Raw genomic sequence first — 20343 nt, 5'->3', positions numbered from 1 at the left:
TGAGAGCTGGTGGGAACTGGAGGAATTGTAAGCCTCTCTGTTAGATCATTTCAATTTTTCGTATTATAAATAATGCTGCAATGAATAACTGTACATTGATCATTTTGCAGGTGTATAAATGGAAGTGGGACTGCTGGGCAAAAGGATTGTTTACATTTGTAATTTTATTTTTTCCTACAATAAACTGCATATATTTAAAGTGTATAGTTTGATATTTCTTTTCTTACTAGTAATGTATATATGGCAATCCCAATCTCCCAATTCATCCCACCCCAATCCCACCCCGCTTTCCTCACTTGGTGTCCATATGTTTGTTCTCTACATATGTGTCTCTGTTTCTGCCTTTACATTTGTAATTTTGATAGATATTTTCAGATAGGTTTTTTTTTTCAGGGCCGTATCAGTTTATACTTCTCTTATGAATATATAAGCTGGCTATTGTTACAAATCCTCACCAACAGAATGTCCATTACACCTGCAGAATTTTGGCAATTTATCATTTTGTTTCAAGTGTTTTTACTTTATTTTTTAAATTAAATTTCATTTTGTTCTCTCTTCCAGAGTGCCTCCAGTGTTTTGCAAGGTTTATTTTCCCCATCGTTTCTTCCATTTAGTCTTGTTTGTTTTTTGTTTTTTTTTATCCCCGCCTTCAATTTCTTTCCTAAATTTTGCTGCTTTGTGCTTTATCTCTTTCTATTTTTAAATCCTCTCTTCCTTGAATTTTGATGTCTGTCCTGATGGTCTTCATAGGGTTCATTGCTTTATTAAATATGCTACATTTATGGCAGGATGTTTGGTTACAATTTTTTATCTGCTCCTTAGCATTTTTATCTTTTGCTATGTTTTGCTGCCCTTTTCTACCCAAGGTATTGCTGCAGTGTCCCTTTTTTAAAAAAAATTATGTATCATTGCATGTGTTAGATTTTTCTGGATCCGTCCTTCCACGCCACCTCCCCTGCCCCTGAGATTTCTGTGGTGAGAAAGACCTAGAATATCCCTCTAGGCCTCACAAACTGAAGTTTCTTTCTTTCTCTGACACAAAGATAACCAGTTCCTTAAATATATTTCCTTTGTATGATTCTTTTTATAGTTCTAGGCTACTGCATATGAGCTCTCTCATTCATAATTGGCCATTAACCATTAGAAAGTACACTTATTTTTTTGACTGGTATTTTCTGATATCTGCCTCTACTGGGCTCCTCATTTCCCAAGTTTCTTGCTTACACCTGTCTCTGAATGCCTTCTATGTGAACCTATCCTTGCTTTCCCAGATCGAGTACTGGTTTTTGAGAACAAGGGATATTATTTTGCACTCCAGGTGAATTCTTTACCAGTCACTCCTCATAGTTTCCTTCCTCCCAGCTCCTGGCAGTCACCAATGTGCTTTCTGTTTCTGTGGATTTATCCCTTCTGGACGTTTCATATAAATGGAAATCATACAATATGTGATCTTTTGTGTCTGGCTTTTTCCACTTACTATGTTTTTGGGGCCATACATGTTGTAGCATATACTAGTACTTCATTCTTTTTTTGTGTGTATATAGCACATTATTTATCCATTCATCCATTGATAGACAGATGGGTTGTCTCCATATTTTGGCTATTGTGAATAATATTGCTGTGAACATTCCTGTACATGTTTTTGTTTGGATAGATGTTTTCATTCTCTTGGGTCTGTATCTAGGAGTAGAATTTGGTCATATGGAAACTATGTTTAACTTTTTGAGGAACCACCGAACAGTTTTACACAGCAGTTAAATCATTTTACCTTTCTACCTGCAGTGTGGAAAGATTCCAGTTTCTCCAACTCTTTGCCAACGTGTATTATTTTCCATTAAAAAAAATGCAACCATCATGGTAGGTGTGATAAAGTGGTATTTTATTGTGGTTGACTTCCATTTCCTTAATGATTGGTGATATTGAGCATCTTTTCATGTGCTTGTTGGCCATTTGCATATCTTTGGAGAAATACCTATTCAAATCCTTTGTTTATTTTTTATAAAATTAATTAATTAATTAATTAACTGGCTGTGTTGGGTCATCATTGCTGTGTGCGGGCTTTCTTTAGTTGTGGAGAGCAGGGCTACTCTGTTGTGGTGCGCGGGCTTTTTGTTGCGGTGGCTTCTCGTTGCGGTGGCTTCTCGTTGCAGAGCATGGGCTCTAGGCGCATGGGCTTCAGTAGTTGTGGCATGTGGGCTCAATAGTTGTGGCTCAAGGGCTGTAGAGCACAGGTTCAGTAGTTGTGGCACATGGGGTTAGTTGCTCCATGGCACGTGGGATCTTTATGGACAAGGGATTGAACCCGTGTCCCCTGCATTGGCAAGCGGATTCTTAACCACTGCGCTGCCAGGGAAATCCCTTTTGTCTATTTTTCAGTTGGGTTGTCTTTGTTTTTGTTGTTGAGTTGTAAGAATTCCTTGTTTAATCTTGATACTAAACCCTTATTAGAAGTATGATTTGTAAATATTTTTTTCTATTATGTAGGTTGCCTTTTCATTTTTTTGATAGTGTCCTTTGCCACACAGATATTTTTATTTTTCATTAAATCTAGTATATGCATTTTTAATTTTGTTTCTCGTGCTTTTAATGTCATATCTAAGAACCCATTACCAAATCCAAGATCATGAAGATGCACCCTTATATTTTTTTCTGAGTTTTATGATTTGGGGTCTTATATTTAGGTGGTTAATCCATTTTGAGTTAATTGTTGTATATGGTTTGAGGTAGGGATTCAGCTTCATTGTTATGCATGTGGATATCCAGTTGTCTCAACAGCATTTGTTGAATAGACTGTTCTTTCCCTATTGAACTGCTTTGGTACATTTTTGAAAAATCAATTGGCCATAGATGTTTGGGTTTATTTCTGGACTCTCAATTCTATTATATGTTTTTATATCTGTCATACACTGTTTGGATTACTGTAGCTTTGTAGTAAGTTTTGAAATTGGGAAGGGTGAGTCTTCCAACTTTTTTTTTTTACCCCCGAAGATTGTTTTCACTAGTGTGGATCCCTTGCAATTCTATGTGAATTTGAGGATCAGCTTTTTTTCTACAAAAAAGTCTGTTGGAATTTCGATAGGGATTGCATTGAATCTGTAGATTACTTTGAGTAGTATTGTTCTTAATGATTGTAAGTCTTAGAATCTGTGAACATCTAATGTCTTTTCACTTATTTAGTTCTTTTAAAATTTCTTTTAGCCATATTGTGAAGCTTTCACTGTGCAGGTCTTTCATTTCCTCAGTTAAATTTACTCCTTGATATTTTATTCTTTTAGACCATATTGCAAACATAATTATTTTCTTAATGTCCTTTTCAGATTCTTTGCTAGTGTATGGAAATATAACTGAGTTTTGTGTGTTGATCTTTTATCCTGCAGCTTTGCTGTATTAGCTCTCATAGTTTTTGTTTGGTGTGTGTGTGTGTTTGTGTGTGTGTGAATTCCTTAGGATTTTGAATAAGATCACGTCATCTGGGAATAGGGGTAGTTTTACTTCTATTCCAGTTTCTGTGTTTGTTTTTATTTTAATTAATTAATTAATTTATTGGCTGCATTGGGTCTTCATTGCTATGCACAGGCTTTCTCTAGTTGTGGTGAGTGGGGGCTACTCTTCATTGTGGTGCGCAAGCCTCTCATTGCCGTGGCTTCTCTTGTTGTGGAGCATGGGCTCTTGGTGCACGGGCTTCAGTAATTATGGCACATGGGCTCGATAGTTGTGGCTCATAGGCTCTGGAGCGCAGGCTCAGCAGTTGTGGCACACGGGCCCAGTTGCTCTGTGGCACGTGGGATGTTCCTGGACCAGAGCTTGAACCCACGTCCCCTGCACCGGCAGGCAGACTCCCAACCACTGCGCCACCAGGGAAGCTCAGTTTCTGTGTTTTTAATTTCTTTTTCTTACCTAATTGATATGGCTAGAATTCCCAATATAATGTTTCATAGAAGTGGCAAAAGAGGGCATTCTTATCTTGTTCCTGATCTTAGGGTAAAGAAAGACTTAGTCTTTCATGATTGCGTATGATGTTAGTTCTGGGTTTTTCATAAATGTCTTTTATCATGTTAAAGAAGTTCCCTTTTATTCATGGTTAAGTGTTTTTATCATGAAAGGTTTTTGGGTTTTCAATTCTTTTTCTGCATCATTTGAAATGATCATTTTTTTTGTTTGCTTTGTTTTCCCTTCAGTCTGTCAGTGTGGTATAATGATTCCTCTTTGTTGAACCACCTTTGCAATCCTGTAATAAATCCCACTTGATCATTGCTTGTACTCTTTTAATATGTAGCTGGTTCTAGATTGCTAGTATTCTGCTGAGGGTTTTTGCATCTTTATCCATAATTGATATTGGTCTCTAGTTTTCTTTTCTTGTGCTCTTTTTGTCTGACTTCATTATTAGGGTCATGCTGACTTTATAGCATGACTTAGAAACTGTTCCCTCTTCAGTTTTTGGAAATGTTACAGAAGAATTGGTGTTAATTCTTCTCTTAATGATTGGTAGAATTTGACAGTGAAGCCATCTGATCCTTGGCTTTTCTTTGCTGGAAACCTTTTGATTGCTGATGCAATAATCTCTTTGCTTGTTATAAGTCAGTTTGGATTTTCTGTTTCTTCTTGAGTCAGTTTTGGTAGTTTGTTTCTAGAAGTTTTTCCATTTCATCCAGGATATATAATTATTCATAGTGTTCTTTTTATATTTTTATTTGTGTAAGGTCAGTAGTAACATCCCTACTTTCACTTCCAACTTTAGTAATTTGAGTCTTCTCTCTTTTTTTCTTAATCAGTCTAGCTAGAGGTTTGTCAATTTTGTTAATCTTTTGAAGAACAAACTTCTGGTGTTGTTGATTTTATCTATTGTTTTTCTGTTCTCTATTTTATTAATTTCTACTCTAATCTTTATAACTTCCTTTTGCTGGCTTTGGGCTTAGTTTGTTCTTTTTCTTTTCCTTAAGGTGTAAAGTTAGATTATTGATTTGAGATCTTTTGCCTTTTTCCCTCCCCTTTGGCTGCACCTCATGGCATGGGTAACTTCCCTGACCAGGGATCCAACCCATGCCCCCTGCAGTGAAAACACAGAGTCTTAACCAGTGGACCACAGGGAAGCCTCTTTTGTCTTTTTAAATGAAGATATTTACAACTGTAAACTCCTTTTTGGTAGTAAAAAGGTATTTTACATGATTTCAGTATTTTAAAATTCATTGAAACTTGCTTTGTGGCTTTACATAATGTGCTATCCTAGAGAATATTCCATGTATGCTTAAGAAAAATATATATTTCTGTTGTTTGGGGTGGAGTGTTCTGCAAATGTCTGTTATATTTAGTTGGTTTATAGTATTTTTCAAGATTTTTATTTCATTATTGATCTTCTGTCTAGTTGTTCTGTACTTTATTGAAGGTAGGGTGTTGACATCAACTATTATTGTAGAACTGTTTCTCCCTTCAATTCTGTCAAATTTTTCTTCATACATTTTGGAAGCTCTGTTATTATTGTGTATATACTTATTTTTGTATCTTGTTGATGGATTGTCCCTTTTATAAATGTATAATACCTTTTAAATTCTCCTGTAATTTTCTTTTAACTTAAAGTCCATTTTATCTAATATTGGTATAACCATCCGACCTCTCTTTTGGTTAGTAATTACATGCATATTTTTCCATCCTTTCACTTTCTACCTGTTTGTGTCTTTGGATCTGAAGTGAGTCTCTTGTGGATAGCATTTAATTGAATCATGTCTTTCTATCCCTTCTGCTAATCTCTGCCTTTTAATTGGAGAGTTTAATACATTTATACTTAAAATAATGACTGATAAGGAAACATTTAGTTCTGCCATTTTGCTGTTTGTTTTTTATGTGTTATATCTTTCTTCTCTCCTCAGTTCCTTCATTACGGCCCTTTCTGTTTGACTTTTTTATATTGTACCGTTTTGATTCCTTATTTCCTTTTTTGTATATTTTTTAGTTTTTTTTAGTGGTTGCTCTAGGAATTACAAATAACCCCTTAAATTTATAACAGTCTATTTTGAATTTATACCAACTTCAACAGTATACAACTGTGTTCCTCTCTCTCTTCCTTTATTGTCATAATCACATCTTGCATCTTTATGCATTATGTGTGCATTAACATCTATTTGTAATTATTATTTTATGCATTTTTCTGTTAAATTATATAGAAAAAAAGACAAGTTACAAACCAAAAGCACAATAGTATTGGCTTTTATATATACCTGTGTACTTATCTTTACCAGTGTTCTTTATTTTTTTGTGTAGTGTCCAGTGACTGTCTAATGTCTTTTTATTTACTATTTCGCATTTCTTGTAGCATAGGTCTAATAGTGACAGCCTCCTTCAGCTTTTGTTTATCTAAGAATGTCTTTATTTCTCCTTCAATTTCAAAGGACTTTTTGTTGTTGTTGTTCACAGTTTTTGTTTTTTGTTTTTCATTTTAAGTATGTTATCCCACTGTCTCCTGGCCTTTTTAGTTTCTGAGGAGAAATTAGCTTTTAATCTTATTGAGGATTCTTTGTATACAAAATACTTCTCTCTTGCTATTTTCAAGATTCTCTTTGGCTTTTGGTAGCTTATCATAATGTGTTTTGGTATGGATATACTGAACTTCTTGAATTTGTAGTTTCTTGTCTTTTATCAAATGTGGAAAGTTTTCATCTATTGATTCTTCAAATATTTTTTCTGCTCCTTTTCCTTCTGAGACTCCCTGTTATGCATATGTTGGAACACTTGATGTGATCCCCTATATCTCTTAGACTCTGTTCATTGTTCTTTATTCATTTTAATTTGTGCTTCTGAGACTGGATAATTTTAGTTGACCTATCCTTAACTTCTCCGATCTTTCTTCTGCCTGCCTAAAGTTGCTTTTAAAATTCTATAGCTGATTTTTCATTTCAGTTATTGTACTGTTCAGTTCTAGGTTTTTCTTGTTTTGTAAAATAATCTTTATCTTTTTATTGATATTCTCTATTTGTGGACACATCATCCTTCTGGTTTTTGTTAGTTCTTTTTCCATGGTTTCTTGAGCTCTTTCAGCATATTTAAGATAGTGATTGAAAATCTTTGTCTAGTAAGTCTGATATCTGTTCTTCCCTCACAGACAGTTTCTACTGATTTCTCCTTTGAATGGACCATACTTTTTGTTTCCCTGATTGCTTCACAATTTTTTTTTTGAAAAGTCAACATTTAAAATATTACAGTGTGATAACTCTGGAAATCAGATTCTTCCCCATTACTCATGGTTTGTTTTTGTTGCTTTCTATGGGTTGTAATTTTCTGTTTAGTGACTTTTCTAAACTATTTTTGTAAATTTTTTTGGTCATGAGTGGTTTCTGTCTTAGTTTGCTCAGGCTACCACAACAAAATACCAAAGAACAGAATCTATTTTTTCACAGTTCTGAAGGCTGGACAGTCTGAGATTAGGGTGCCAGCATGGTTGGATTCTGGTGGGAACTGTCTTTCTGACTTGCAGATGGCCACTTCTCGTTTTGTTCTCACGTGGCATTGAGAGAGAGAGGAGAGAGCAAGAGTAAGCTCCTCTGTCTCTTCTTATAAGGGGCATTAATCCCATCATGAGGGCTCCACCTTTATGACCTCATCTAAATCTAATTACCTCCCAAAGGCCCATCTCCATGTATCATTACGCTGGGCCTTAGGGCTTCAACATAGAAATTTGAGGGGGGTGGGTGGACATAAACATTTAGTATGTAGCAGTATCTGAAATCTCTTTTTCTTTAGTTGTGCTCTGCTAGTGTTATGAGAGATATTTCCTGAACAGCTGGAGTAAAAAAAAAAATAAGAAGAAAGAGAGAAAAAGAAGAAAGAAAATCCTTTCCTAGTCCTTGCAGGCTGCCTCTGTGTTGGGGCGCTGTAACACTCAGGCTGTTGAAAACTCTGTGTTACCCTTCACTTCCTGCTTGTGCTGAGCCTAGAGATGAACCAGTAGTTTTCTCTGAGTAGGTGTCATGCCTTGGACATGTGCATGCCCTTCTAAATTCTCCAAATGTTTTTCAACGTCCTAATTTCCCAAAGAAGTTCACTTTGCAGCTTTTCCTCCAGGTTTTGGACGTGTGTGTTGTTTGACTCAAGTGTAATATTTGTCCCAGGTGGCAGTGGATTCATTTGCCTTAAAGTGTTTTTTGAAGAATTGCCCCCTGATAGCTACTTTTCTGTCTTAAGATCCAAGTTGATGAAACAAAGGGGAGTGCCTTCAGTCAGTCCTTTAGGTAGCCCTGTAGGTCACAATAGACAAACAGATTCTTTGAGAACAAAGTCTATTCTGCTTCCTCTAGAACCAGGGTCCAGGGTCCAACCATTGGAATGTGGGCTAGTGCATTCAAGACTGCTATTGAGCCAAGAGTGAAGAAAGGAAAATAAAAGTGCCTCAAGATTTTCATACTGTTTTTCTAATGTCACCTTTTTCTTGTTTCAGCATTTGCTTTGTTGACATACAGCTTTGACCATTTTCTAGAGTTTTGGCAAATTTGATTTTGACAGATTTTGCTGTGTTTTTTTCATGTTTTTATGGAGGGATGGTCTTGTGGAACTACCTCCTCCCCCCCTTTTTTTTCTTTCTTTTTTTTAAGAAAAATGGTGATGTCATTGTAAAGGTGTATTTTTGCTTGTGCTGTTTGATAGTTGCTGCTGTTAGGCTTGCTCTGTACTTCCTGTAGTTTTTCTTTCTAATTCCTTTTGTGTAACTTCTGCTCTATCTTAACTGTTCTTAGTAGCTTTTATTAGTACTTTGGAGCCTTTGGATTATTTCTGTCTTTTTCATGTAGCTTAAAATGAAGAGTGCATTTTTAAAAAATTTTATTTATTTATTGGCTGCATTGGGTCTTTGTTGCTGCATGAGGGCTTTCTCTAGTTGTGGTGAGCAGGGGCTACTCTTTGTTGCAGTGCTTGGGCTTCTCATTGTGGTGGCTTCACTTATTGCGGAGCTCGGGCTCTAGGAGCTTGGGCTTCAGTAGTTGTGGCACTTGGGCTCAGCAGTTGTGGCTCATGGGCTCTAGAGCACAGGCTCAGTAGTTGTGGCGCACGGGCTTAGTTGCTCCTCGGCATGTGGGATCTTCCCGGCCCAGGGATCAAACTGTGTCCCCTGCGTTGGCAAGTGGATTCTTAACCCATGCGCCACCAGGGAAGTCCCGAAGATTGCATTTTTAAATGTCTTACTTGTTTGCCTTTTGTTGCTTTTTTATGTTATTCAGGATTCAAACTGTTCCTTTACCCTCCAAAATTCCCTCTTGGTGTTTGTAGTCAACCCCTATTCCCACCTGATAACCCTAGTAATCATTAATATATTTTCTGTTCTTATAATTTTGCCTTTTCTAGAATGTCATATAAATGGAATCATATAGTGTATAGTCTCTTTTGAGTCTGGCTTTTACTTAGCATTTGAGATTTATCCACATTGTTTTGTGTTGTTAGTAATTTGTTCATTGTTATTGCTGATTAGTTTTCTATTGTATGAATGTACAGTTGAAGACCATTTGGGGTGTGTTCTGTTTTCAGCAATTATAAATAAAGCTGTCATAAATATTCATGTATAGCTTTCATATGAACATAAGTTTTTATTTCTTTTAGATAAATAGCTAGGAGTGGGATTACTGTGTCATAACTTTCTAAGAAACTGCTAATCTGTTAGCACTATTTTCCAAAGTGTCTGTATCATTTTGCTTCCTCCCCAGCAGTGTATGAGAGTTCCAGTTCTTTTGCATCCTTACCATCACTTGACATTGTTTGTGTTTTGGGTTTTTGTCACACTAATGTATGGAAATGGTAACTCTCTGTTTTGCATTTCTCTAATGACTAATGATGTTGAGTATTTTTTCATGTCCTTACTCTCATATGAGTATCGTCTTTGGTAAAGTTTCTGTTAAAATCTTTTGCTACTTATAATTTATCTAAACTGAGTTTTGAGAATTTAAAATTCTTATATTCCAGTTATTAGTCCTCTGTTACACGTGTTTTGCAGATATTTTCTCCCAGTGTGTGGCTTGCCTTTCCATTCTCTTAACAGTGTCTTTTGAAGAGCAGTAGTTCTTTTTTTTATAAAACTTCTCTTTATTTTAGTAGTTTTTTTGGCCTCACTGCATGGCTTGTGGGATCCTAGTTCCCCAACCAGGGATCAAACTTGGGCCCTCAGCAGTGAAAGCGCAGCATGCTAACCACTGGACTGCCAGGGAATTCCTGAGGAGTAGTTCTTAATAAAGTCCATTTTATCAAGTTTTTGGATTGTACTTTTGCTGTTGTATATAAATGTCACAAAGATTTGCTTCTATGTTTTCTTCTAGAACAGCATTAGGAATAGAATGTCATGTGTAATTAAAAATTTTTAGTATCTACGTTAAAAAACAAAATGTAGAAGAAACAGGTGAAATTAATTTAAATATGTTTTATTTAAGCAAATATATTTTAAATGATGGTTTCAACATGTATTCACTAGAAAAATTATTGAGATACTTTACATTTTTATTTTTGTACTAAGTCCTACACTAGTGTGTATTTAATGCAACACATCTTAACTCAGCTGAGCCACATTTCAAGGGCTCACTAGCCATATGTATCTAGCAGCTACCATATCCTATAGCACAGATCTAGAGGCTTTGTAGTTTGGGGTTTTACTTTAGGTCATTTATTTATTTAGGTATATATGTATTTATTTTCCACTGTGTTTGTTACTAATATAAAAAAAATTAAGAAAATAATTCATTCTCAGTTCTCCAACAGCTCTCATCCCTCCCTCTTGCCCACGCAATTCCTGACCTTTTTTCTCAGGGCCAGTTCAAAACTGAACCTGTTCACTGCCATTTGCATAGAAAACAACCAGTGCCAGGGAAGGAAGTTTGGAAGTGGGCAACAGTTCTGTCCAGGTTCTACCCAAAAGTTGCCAGGTGGAGATTCACAGAGTTCAAACAAAAGGGCTGGTGGCCTCACAGTGATGTAGTCTAAAATGGGCTGGAGAGGAGATAGGATAGGCCCATCTGAGGCTTTAGAGGACATCTCTTGGGCCTGTGTCAAACCCAGAAAAACTGAGACTAGAAGAAGAATGGGGCGGACTAGGGAGGCAGTCTTGTAGAAAGTTTCATAATTCTCCCATGTTGGGAGGTGGAGAGGTCTAGAGGGTACCAGCGGCTTCACTCAATTTGGCAGAAGAATATACTCTACTGTTGGAAGTCATGAAAATACTGTTGACACTGAGAAAGGCTACAAGGGGATACACAGTTTCACAGAGTGCACTGACCACAGACCATAGCAGTGGTAATCATGCTGTTGACACAGAAACTATGGAACCCCAAAACAGGAAGTGTAGCCTTTCAGGGAGTAACTGTACCAGTCATTCAAACTTGACCCCAGGTCAGACAACCTGATGAGTTTCACAGAGCAGCTGACACCATTGGGGGTAAGGGTTGTGACATATAAAGGACTTAAAACAAGCAGCTAGAAGAAGAGAATGGTAGGAAACTGCTCCACAGCTCTCAGGGGCTACACTGGGGGATTGGTGGACAGATGAACGAGAAACAGCACCAAAGAAGTTTCCTGTTCAGCAGTCCATTGGTGAGGGGGAGGAGGATCCAGGAGGTGGTTGAAAGGAGCAAAGATGGGGTCCTGAAGATGAGTCTCTGGAGGCTGGATCAGAAGAAAGAGTGCATACTGCGCACCAGTGATAAAACACAACTTTGGACCCAAATGGCTATGGGGGTGGGTGTGACTGACTGAGAGTGGTAGTTGAAACAGGGCCACAGGAAAGTATATGGCCACTAGGTCACAGAGGGCTCCTTCAAGCCTGAGTGGGAAGGCACAGTCTCACAAAGGAGGGCCATTGACACCTGGGTGGTAGAAGGCACAGAGGTCAGTCCTCATATGGACAGTGGACATTTTTGGCAAAGTGCCAACAGGGCGGTTGAATCTGTGTGCCATAACCTGGGGTCCATCCTTTAATGGGCAGGTGTTCTTGATAAGCGACCAGCTCTTGAAGCTTTGAGGATTTCTCTGCTCTTTGTGAAAGCCTCCCTAGAGGGATCCCCATGGCCTGGTCCAGGAAAAGGAAGTTCCGCATCAGCCCCCCACCAGCTATGACCATATGAGCCAGATCTGGAGCTTGGCCCTCCCCAAATTCGACCTCTGTCCCAGGGATGGGGTGGGAGACTCAGCAGTGGTGTAATCATTGGTCCTTTGATCCTGAAAGACCTCTGTGAAGAGCTGACTTGGGATCACCAGGGTTTCTATTGGTCATGACGGGGTGGGTGCGGGGCAGAAGGCTGGGTGGTCTGATGGGACTTTCATCCTTCTCCAGTCTCTTCCTGCTGTGGCAGTGGGGGCTGCTGCTGCTGATTCTGCTTCTTTCACTTCAGCATTGTGGTTGTGGCAATCGCGGCAGTGGGATTTTTGTCTGTTATTATTTTGAGTTAATTTTTGTATAAAGTACAAAGTACAGATTGAAGTTCATTTTTAACACATGGTTGTCCATCAGAAGCTCTTTAATAAAAGTTTTTGTGGGCAGTTAGAGATGTAGAAATCATCCTGGGCTCCAAAGCTCAACATTGAAAAATATTTTAGTACTTTATTGTCTTTTATTTCATTGTGATAGAAATTTGTATTGTAATTAACAATTTTCAAACCATCTGTGTAAAATGCTTAGCAGTGTTACACATTTAGTGTCTTGGCTTTATTTGTGTATCTGTTCAAACTTATACATGCTGTTTATTTTTTTTAACTCTAATTAACTTCTGCATTCCCAAAATTCTGTCTAAAATTCTCATTTGCTTTGTTTTAAGGCATGTACTGGCATTGAAAACATTGATGAAGCTATTACACTGCTTGAACAAAATAATTGGGACTTAGTGGTAAGTACTTTCTGTTTTCTTTTTCCAGCTTTTTTGAGATGTACTTGACATATAACATTTGTAAGTTTAAGGTGTACAACAGGATGATTTGATATACATATGTATTGCAAACTGATTACCCTAGTAAGGTTAGTTAGCACATTCATCACCTCACGTAGTTCTTGTTTTTTTTTTGGTGAGTACTTTTAAAATTACTCTTTCAGCAACTTTCAAGTATATAATACAGTATTGTTAACTATAGTTACATGCTGCACATTGTATCCCCAGAACTTATTCATCTTATAACTGGAAGTTTGTGCCTTTTCACCACCTTTACTCATTCTCTACCCACACCTGCCAACTACCAGTTTACTCTGTTCTTATGATTTGGTTTTCTTTTTAGATTACACAAATAAGTGAGGTCATGCAGTGTTTGTCTTTTACTCTCTGACTTATTTCAAGTACTTTTTTCTTTATCTGACAAGTAATGAAATTTTATGAATTCTTGAATGTCTTTAACATTCCTTATAGGTGGTTCAGCATGCTATACGTAGTCCATCTGTAATTCTAATCTGAATGAATAAAACCTAAATGTCATATCTTTAATATGAAGTTCATATTTAGTTCAGTATTAAATTACTAAATTATGAAATCTTAGGTAATTTAAATTATTTTTAAACTTCTCTTTTCTTACTGTACATTAAGGTTAATCTTCCCCTGTAGTATTGTGGTGGAGATGATTGTAAGGAGAGAAAAGTCAGACTTGTTTGAATGTCTGAATAGCTCTACTTGATGTTTCTCCTTGATTTCTTGGGATGGGAGGGGCCTCACTGATGATGACTCCTTTCTGAAGTTGTTAAAGAAGTAGCATTCTGCTGTGGCTTTCCTTATGAACTTCAGGCAGTTTATTATAGAAGTGGTTTAGTTTTTTTGAGGCGGGATGAGCACTAACTCAAAAGGCAAGGCCAAGCATAGCACTGCACATTGACAAAATCGTTATTTATTTACAATTGTAAAACAAACTAAAAATAAATTGTACAACAGTATAGGAACAATATTGGTTGTGTTGGGATGACACAGATGTCTCTCAATACCTTTGAAATCCTAAAAAAGTCTAAATTAGAATTTTGAAGAAGTGCTAATTTTTGAAAGTCAAACTCGAGGTGTATAATTACAGAGCTGAGATTAGATATGTAGGTATATTCAAATTCATATGTGGATTTACATAATCAACTGTTATCTGTGTGTTTTGTGTAGATTTACCACTATTAATTTTTAAATTCAAATATAAAAAACCTCTGCTTACAGCCTGTAAAAGTAATAACTCATTATAGTAAAATGAGAAAATGTGTAAATTTACTAAGAATAAATTAGTAATGACCTTTAGTTCCATCACTTAGAGATAGTTATTGTTTAACATTTTGGGGTATATTATTCCAGAATGTTTTCTTTTAATTATATGATTAAAATTTAAAAAATACAAATTACATTTTTCTATTCCAACCATTTTATAATCTGCCCTTTTAACTTAACAACCTATCATGAATGTCTTTCTATCCAAGTAAATGTGACTGTTCATCATTCTTTTTAATGTTTAATATTTGAATGGTACTTCATGGTGTGGTTGTAGCATAATAATTTTACCAGTCAGTCCTATGCTGTTAGACATTTAGAATTTTGGGAATTCTGTGATATTTTGGAATTATACACATTAGAGGACATTCTTGTACATCCATCTTTGCTTACGTAACCTATTGTTTTCCTAGAAGACATTGAATAAATTCAATTAATAATTGAGTTTCTGGGTCAAATTGTATACATATTTTAGGTTTGGGGATACTTGTAGTTATGTTGCCTTCCAGGATGGTTGCACTAATTTAGATTTCTACCAACTATATAAATTTTTAAGATTGCCTGTTTCATTAAACATTCATGTTCTGGCACTTGTCAAAATTTACAAATATTTGTATGGCCTTACTTCATATCCGTGCTTTTACCACTGTGTTATTCTCTTAACAAAGCACAGTATAGGTGATGTATTCCTGATTTCTGTGTGGGGGAAGGGGCAGTGACTTACTTGGAATGATATTACCAGGTTTCTTGTCTGGAAAATTCTTTTGCAATAGCAAGAGCATTGCTTTATTTAGTATGTGTATTTTTAGGGTATCTCTTGGAGAGGCTGATGTGAATTATTGGTTGAGGTTAAAAATCCCACCAAGCCACTCTTGCCATGGTACTGATGAGAGATATATGCGCTGGAATAAAGGGAGGTTGTAGACTGGGAGTAATGGACTGCAAGTCTTTGAAGTGAGAATTACCATTTTGGAGGAATGGATGTAAGTTCTTTCCTTATCTGCTTTCTGTTGGTCCATGTTCATTAGTTTCAAAGGTTAAATATTTATTGGTTCTGGATATTTTCTCAGTCCAATAATCTATCTAGAGTATTGCAAGAAGAGAATTTTTCCCAGATAGTGTTAAATAATTGAATGGTACAGGTATTCTCCAACTGTTTCTGAGTTTTTTGATTTTGGAAAAATCCTAAAATAGCACTTAGGCTAAAAACACTGTTGCTATGTTTCTGCAGAAATGCAGTCTCATCCTGTGTTGGGTCCAAGTAAAAGCATCAAGCTATCTTTCACAGTCTTAAACTCTGGCTTTCTTTTGAAATATATGTCCTAGCTGACTTTTCTTTGCAGATAATCCACTTTTATCCACAGTAAACATTTGCTGTGCTGTGAGACTATCTTGATCTGTAAAATTTCTCATTTCCCTTGCTTTTATACAGCACTCACTTTACATTGTGGTTTTTAAAAAATGAAGCAAGTATTTTGAATAACCTATTACTAGTTCAAACTTTCATTAGGATCATAGAACTTTTTATATGGTGTTTTTTATTTTTACCTGTGCATTATGTTTTGTGTTTCTAAATTATGATTATCACTGCTTTGTATTTTATGGGCCTTGTGGAACAGTTTGCATGGTTTGAGTTTTTAGCTTAGGACATGTCTGCGTTTTAAGTTTTTTGTACATATCAGTTAGACTTCTCCAGTGTTTCTGTGCGTATTTTGCTAGAGAGGTGTAGAGAAATGTGAGTTAGGCATCACAATCTGGAATTGTGATGAATTTTTAAAAGTCCAGTAGCAGAAAACTCATTCTGTCGGTACTAACTGCTCACAATATACCCAGATTTATGCTAGATACAGTGGTAGCTTAAAAACATGTTAGCACCATATGATGTCTGACTTTGAGAAGTGTACTGAAAAATTGATAAGACATGTGGTCTCATACATGTATATTATGCCCAGAAATGGGAGTAACTTCCTGAAAAAGTAATGATTGCAAATATTTTTGCTGTTTTATAGGTTTAGACACACAGATAAAAAACTGTTCTATATGAAAATATAGCCCAGTCCCAGCAACTTTAGTCATTAGTCACTTTCCCTGATCCTGTATGTTATTTTCATTGAATAGCTATCCACAGAGCAGTGCTTCCAAATCCTATGTTTTAAGTACCCTACAACTGACTAATTTTGGGGCAACTGCAGTTTGGGTTATATATGCTACATGCTGAAAACAAAATAACATGAACTTTAACACTATTGGTAGGCATCTTGGGATACTGATTTACTTGACATGAATCCCTATACCTCCATCGTCTTCAGACTTTCATTTTCCACATTGTCCTGTGCTTTGAGTTAAGAGAAGATTAATGTCATTGCAGTTGATTCAGTATACATCCAGAAAGGTGAATAACCAAGGAAGAATTATTAGCAATGAATTTTTAACCAAAGGATTGCCTTCTTAAATGGAAGCATGATCACTGTATGTTATAAATTATAAATCTGGGCTCCATAATTGACCCACTGCTCATTTGCTGTTTTCAGTTTAGAAGAATTTGGGCCAGTAGAGAATAGAAATGTATACGACTCGTGTTAATTTTGAGTAATCAAAATGTGAGGCAGCTAACTATAGTGGTAAGCCCATTGCATTCATCTTGAATCAGGATCCCTGGCTTTTTGAAACTCCTGTCGTTATTTTATTGAGTATGGCTTAGGCTAAGTTACTTCTCTCTGAACGTCATATAAAATAAGGGATTTGGGCTAGTTTATCCTCCAGATCCCTGATACATGAAATATTTATGGAGAATCTCTTTATGTCCTAATTTCTGTTAATATTCTACAAAAGCAGTCAGTTATGAATAGTAATACAAGTAAACACTTTAATGGAACTTTATAAGTTTGAAACTCTTGTATGTATACCATTTTGATGAATCCTTTTAACAACATTGTGACATAGATAATGGCTGGACAAGATGCTGTGGTGGTTGTTTCACGGAAGGTCTGTGTGTATGAAACTCCTTCAATATTTCCAGTAAGCTCTAGGAGATCCAGGGGAGGCTGACATACACTTGATAACCGAGTGCTAAGTGAAATCAAGTACAAATAAACATTAACTTAGCCATACTATACTTTAAGTACTCTCTGCTCTTAGGAAATGATTTTTGAACTTTGCACTCAATTTCTGCTGTAATTTGCTGCCTGTGCTGACATAGCTGTTTGTTGAAGAAAGACTCTATTCAGAATGCTTGTATTTATCTTTAACTGCATGTCCCAACTTAAGGCAAAAATGAAACAAATAAGCCTATCCAATTTTGGATCGTTACTGAATTTCTAGCCTTCTATTAATTTTGTATTAATAGAAGCTTATAATAAAGTCAGTAACTCTGAAGAATCAAACCCACGGAAAATTATGCACATAATTTGTCTCATTTTGAAATTCATTGAGGTGCTTTGAGACATTTCCATTCCACCAGTTTTCACTTTTGAAGAAATGTGTTTTAATACTTATCCTAAAATGCCTTAGAACAATTTCTTGTACCACTCTACTCAGGATGTGGCTATAGAGTTCCTCGAATGTGCTTTGCTTTGCTATCAATACTTTATACAGTGCTATGAACACCTGCAGTTTTATGAATGGACCAGTCTAACCAGTGACATAATGAGTCTCTGTCGTCAGAAAGCAGCCAAGCATTGAGTGCTGCCCTTCATCAATGGCCATTAGACACTGGCTTATATTTGCACAGATCTTTGCTATGACAAAAGAGATGTTATTGTGAAGGAGTATCTCATCATATCAATTTCTCCTCCTTTGGTATACCTTCTTTGTTTTTCTTGTTTTTAAGGGACTATAAGCCTGTTAAAATTCTACAGAAGTTTTCAGTTTCTCAGTTTGTAATTTGACTATCATCCATCCACCTCTACCATCTCTCCTTTTATTGAGGGTCTACTTTGTGCTAGGTTATCATGTCAAGTGATTTACCTACATTATTTCATTTAATCTTCACAGCAGTTCCAAAAGGTGGTTAGGTGGGTATTATCTTTGTTTCACAGATGAGAAGCTGAGGCCCAGTGACTTAAGTAAATTGTTCATGCTCACTCGGCTGATAAAGGATAAAAATGTGATTTTGAACCTAGGTCTCTCCATAAAAATTTTAATAGCTTTAAAATTGTAATTTAAGCTTATTAGATTTTCCATACCCAGTGTGTTATTCTTTTCTGAATTCCTATACTTTTCTTTCTACCATTCACAACTAATTTCACATTGTCAAGTGAAAGAGCTTTTGCTATAGTTACGTAATGATACTTTAAGTATGTTTATGCTTTGCTTTCAAATAGATTCTAAGATTCTAGAGGAAAGGAATTATGTTTCTTATTAATTTTGTCTTGGGACATGGTAGTTACTTAATAAAATATTTGACTGATTTTATTATTAGCATACTTATTTTTAAATCTATTCTCCATTTCCATTATTTGGGTATTTGAGAGGTCTTTGCTATTAAGATTCATGACTCTTACTGCTGTCAGTCTTCCTTATCTGGCAAACATAAGATTTGAGGAAAGAGGGAGGCCGAGATACACAAGGATTGGGCTGATTTCATTATCTCATGGATAAAATTTAGATGGTTTCTACCTGTTGTAGCTTTTTGAGAAATATTATTCACAAATCCTTTTCTTTGTAATTTTTTTTTTTGGCATCACACACACAAAATTTTTTTCTCTCCTGTTTATTTCTGGTTGTACCATTCTACCCTAAAGAAAGCTTGTCATATAAATCCAACCTATTTGAAATTTTTCATCAGTTCTGCCTCTCAGGGGAATACTAAGCATGGTAAAAAAAACTACTACTATTTAACGTATAATTAAGTAGGTATGAAAGAATTGTTTTCTCCCTTTCAAAGGAAAACAAGTTTTTACAAACATGAAATTCTCAGCTTATTAAACTTACAGTTAGTGGCTCACATTATCAAATCAAAACTTTGAGGTCCACATTTTTTCCAAGACTGCAACTTGACTTTCTGCTTATTTTTTCATTGGCTTTTGCTTCATATTTTGTTACTTTTCCTTTGAATATAATCTAGTTCTAGAATTACTTTATTGCATGAACCAAACATCTCCTCTTTTATAAAACCTATGGTAGATAAAATTTCAGAGATTTTAAGACCTAGTAAGAATGTGATGTGTTAACCAGCTAGCAGGAAATGATATACCCATTGTTAAATGCAATTTGGAAATGTGGCTAATGTTTATTGATTTCTAGTACTACTTATCTAACCTATGCTTCAGAGCACAAACTCTTTAAGTAAAGTATGTAGTAAGGAGTCCCCTTACCGCTATGAAACTAAGCCAGAGGTTTTATGCTAATTCTGAAAGAAGTAGTATATGCTACTTATGCTTTGAACATTTAAAAGAAAATAAAAATTTAAATGATTTTGTTTTTAAAATTGTTCAGTTCAATCAGATACAGTTTGATCTTGATATTTTATAAAGCTTGCTAAGCTACTAGTTAACTTGATTTTAAAAATGGGTTTGTAAAGTGTGGTTTTAAGCAGTAAAAAGTGACCTTTATCATGTTTAATGCTTTGAGTTTGAATTCTGTTTGGTCTAATATCAGTAGGCTACCCTACTCTCTTTGTTATCATTAGCCTGATATTTTAATTTAATTTTATTTTTAGTCATTACTTTGTTTTAGGTGTATATCTTGTATATAGCATCTAGTTGCGTCATTTCATGAGCTGAATTGAAAATGTTTTTCTTTTAATAATTAAGTCCATTCATATTCACTAATATGATTGATGTGTTTGGTCATTGCTGTCATAATATTTTGTAATTATGCCTGCTTTGTTGTACTTGCTGTGCTTTCTATGAAATACTACATGATTTATCAATTTTCAAGTATTGTACTCTCTAAGCCTGCCTTTTGCATATATAGCAATCAGTGTGCTTATTCTATTTTCCTTCCCCTCCTCCTTCTTTTACTTAAACATTACGTTACCTATATTTTTTCCAGGACATTAAAATTTATCTATTTGTCTTTCATCCTGCGTCTCACCTTTGTTTTAGTGATATGTATATTTATATATTTTAAAAATAGTCATCATCGATCCCTTTTACTTAAGTTTTCTTAATCATCAATTGGATGAAGCTCTTTCTCTAGTAGATCTATCAAGAAGGGCTGATTGGTGCAC

The 20343-nt window shown here is 35.7% G+C and overlaps 1 protein-coding gene and 1 pseudogene across 12 annotated transcripts in view; one reads left to right on the top strand and one right to left on the bottom strand.

Moving 5' to 3' along the window:
- FAF1 (Fas associated factor 1) overlaps nucleotides 1–20343 on the top strand; it is a 463179-nt gene that overhangs the window by 61194 nt on the left and 381642 nt on the right. For 11 of the 12 annotated variants that reach the window (XR_009049289.1, XM_057710484.1, XM_057710451.1 and 8 more), the window contains exon 2: nucleotides 12771–12839. Coding sequence is in view for 5 of the 12 variants with exons in the window: in XM_057710421.1 (XP_057566404.1) it covers nucleotides 12771–12839 (69 nt within the window). In the remaining 7 variants the exon portion in view is untranslated. Of the gene's footprint in view, nucleotides 1–12770; nucleotides 12840–20343 lie in introns of those variants that run through there. The other variant, XM_057710493.1, reaches the window with a different exon arrangement.
- Nucleotides 11800–12374, bottom strand: LOC130837511 (proline-rich protein 3-like; annotated as a pseudogene).

Source organism: Hippopotamus amphibius, chromosome 1 (genome assembly GCF_030028045.1).
Source record: "Hippopotamus amphibius kiboko isolate mHipAmp2 chromosome 1, mHipAmp2.hap2, whole genome shotgun sequence".
Lineage (NCBI taxonomy): Eukaryota > Metazoa > Chordata > Mammalia > Artiodactyla > Hippopotamidae > Hippopotamus > Hippopotamus amphibius.
This window is presented reverse-complemented; position numbering and strand designations above follow the sequence as displayed.